The following is a 2,989-nucleotide window of genomic DNA, read 5'->3' as shown; positions in this document are numbered from 1 at the left end:
TGACACCTGCTGCCATCCCAACAGGAGGCTGTGGGGTAGCCAGACTTAAGGTCATCTGAAACAGAGACACATGCATTTGCTTTCTGTGTTTTCTGACAGGATTTCCTGAGGAGATATAAAGGCCCTTCTGATCACTGGATCGGCCTGTACAGAGAATCATCAGGACAGCCTTGGAAGTGGACAGACAACACTGAATACAACAACACGTATGTTTGGGGACTTTTCCTTCTGGTGTGTTCTTGTGTCATTATATGCATGAGTTGTAGTTCTGAGAGGCAAAAGGCAGCATCCTGTGAAGCTTACTGTACTAGGAAGGAGGATACACAAACCTTTGGACTTGAGATGCAGCTCAGAGGTAGAGTGTGCTGACACACATGAGCCAATCCCCAGCAAACTCCACATCCCCACAAATCTAAATCCTTTTTATGCTCTTCCTCTTATTAGCTGTGATTTGGGAAAGCTTTTACTTACTGCAATTTCTCTTCAAATCTTTAGCAAGATAACATCTGGGATAGCTCGTGACCTCTCCTTCAGTGACTCAAAACTTTTCCTTGCTGATAAATCCTGAGTGGAATGCAGACAGAACCATACATGCGCAGTGAGGGCTCTGAAAGCCAGTGCAGAACTGCGGGGATCAGATTCTCAAGTCCACTCTGCACTGCTGATCAGTTCACAAAAACAGAGACTCCAGGGAGCAGTGGGGACCTCTCCTAATGTCTGGTCATCAGAAAGAACCCAGAAATAGTTCTTGAACTGTGAACATAAGCATTTCATTGTAAAAATAAAATATGGAGATCCAATCACTTCCATCACTGATGCTAAGCACTTTGAGCAATTTACTAGGAAGGTTTTGCCTTTCTTCACCTTGATAACGTATGGAACTGTTCCAGGTAAGAATAAAAATCACCCTCAGTGAGGTCACCATAGCAGCAGTTCATTTGTACATGGCAGCAAGCAGCAGTTACATACCTTGTCAGTGCATAACAGGGTCTGGAGTGGATGAATGGCAAAGGTGTGATTTTCAAAGAACTTGAGAATGTATAAGAAACCAAGTTCAAAAATTGTTTAAATAGTTTGTGATGGACTTTTTTCTTTCATTCATATTAAAAATATATAGTAGGAACAGTAGACATTCCAGTGCGGGAATTAACGTATATGCAGCCTATGCAGATTTATTCTTTTTGTTTTTGTTTTAGGGTTTCCATCCGAGGAGTGGGAGAACACGCCTACCTGAATGACAATGGAATTAGCAGTGCCAGGGTCTATGCAGATAGGAAGTGGATTTGTAGCAAGCCCAACAGCTACATTCTCCAGTGCTAAATACCTTCTACTTATTTTTAGAGTGTAGCAGAGGTGCATTTTAATTTGCTATCTGCAGTTGTAATTATCAAACTGCTATTCAAAGTATCAAATTGTTATCAAATGCATCATACATGTATTGACAGCAAAGATGAAAACTAGCTTAGAGGATTACGCACATGGGACATAGAAATGATTCTAAATTACATAGGGTTTTTCAGATGAGCTGGTTCTCATCTTATAAAGCTAAAGTTTAATCATATCGGTAAAAGTGAACTCCACTTCTGGGACAATGAATTTTTGCACATAGTCAGTCTTTGCTGTGAATACATGGGATCATAAAGAGAGCAGCAATGAAAGTCATGGAAGTGATTTTTAATAATCATAAAAAAGATGATAATTGGCCCATAGTCTTCAAAATCTTCAAGGTCATATCTACATTTTTTTACAAAGTTTAATTACCAACCTAAAGGAGAATTTGAAAGTATTAAGCTAAGATTTACTGTACACTTTAACTTAAAACATTAAGAACATTGTCAAAAAACACTTTAGTTCTCAGTGTCCATGTTTTCAATTACAGTGTCTTAAGTAAATATAATAAAGACAAATGACATTTTAATTTCACCATTATATTGGATTTATTTCATAACAAATGATAGTTAATTACCTAAACTCTTAAAATACTTTTAACTATGCGTGTGTGTGTGCATGCGTGCGTGTGTCTGTGTGTGTCTTTTTGTGTGAGTGTATGCACACATGTGAGGGTGCCCTGAGAATGATCTTCCTGGTGCTGGAGTTACAGACATTTGAGTCACACAGTATGGGTGGTTGGGATCAAACTTGGATCCCCTGCAGGAGAAATGCATGCGCTTAACTACTGAGCCATCTCTCCAGCCCACTTCTTATTTATTTATTTATTTTAAATCTTACTTTTGGGGCTGGACAATGGCTCAGTGGTTAAGAGCACCTGCTGCCCTTGCAATGGACCTGGGTTCAATTCCCAGCACCTGCCTGATGGCTAACAACCATCCTTAACTTCAGTTCCAGGGGATCTGACACCCTCTTCTGACCTCTGCAGGCATTGCATGACATAGGTACACTTACATACATGCAGACAAACACACACACACACACACAAATAATAACAGTAGAAAAATAGATTACTTGTTATAGGATGTTAGAAATAAAATATTCATAGTAATTATAGAATGAACTACACTGTACTGATGAGTCCCCAAAAAGGAGAAAATAGCAAATTAAAATGCACCTCTTCTGCTAGTTTCCTCGCTTCCTCCTTTCTTATTTGTTGATGTATTTGCACTGTCTTCCTTCTCTCTCTCCTTCTCTCTCTTTTTCTTTTGTGGGACTATAAATTGAGTGGATGCCTTTACACATGTCAAGCATTATAAAGTTAGTCTTTATCTCAGCCCTTTCTGTAAATTTCATTTTGTAACAATATCTCACTGTGTAACTCAGATTGCCCCTGAACCTGTGGCCTTCCAGCTTCCACACTCAGATAGCTGGGATTAGAGTTGTGGGTTACCACCCAGGGCATGTTATTCTTTGTTACTAAGGCATGTGCATTTCTGTAATAGATTGTACCTATTTTAAGGTTATGTTATTATTTATTAGATGGATACAAGTGTATTTGCATTGGTATTACTATTTTCTCCTCTGCTTTGTCTATCCA

At 39.0% G+C, this 2,989-nt stretch overlaps 1 protein-coding gene across 1 annotated transcript in view; it reads left to right on the top strand.

The window, feature by feature from the left end:
* LOC103744351 (C-type lectin domain family 2 member D11-like) overlaps positions 1 to 2,227 on the top strand; it is a 19,871-nt gene extending 17,644 nt beyond the window's left edge. The window contains exons 2-3 of the mRNA XM_008846102.3: positions 100 to 206; positions 1,197 to 2,227. Coding sequence (XP_008844324.1) covers positions 100 to 206; positions 1,197 to 1,320 — 231 coding nt within the window. The 3' untranslated portion in view covers positions 1,321 to 2,227. The remainder of the gene's footprint in view (positions 1 to 99; positions 207 to 1,196) is intronic.
* Positions 2,228 to 2,989: the final 762 nt, after the last annotated feature.

Source organism: Nannospalax galili, unplaced genomic scaffold (genome assembly GCF_000622305.1).
Source record: "Nannospalax galili isolate Female #2095 unplaced genomic scaffold, S.galili_v1.0 scaffold1603, whole genome shotgun sequence".
Classification (NCBI taxonomy): domain Eukaryota; kingdom Metazoa; phylum Chordata; class Mammalia; order Rodentia; family Spalacidae; genus Nannospalax; species Nannospalax galili.
This window is presented reverse-complemented; position numbering and strand designations above follow the sequence as displayed.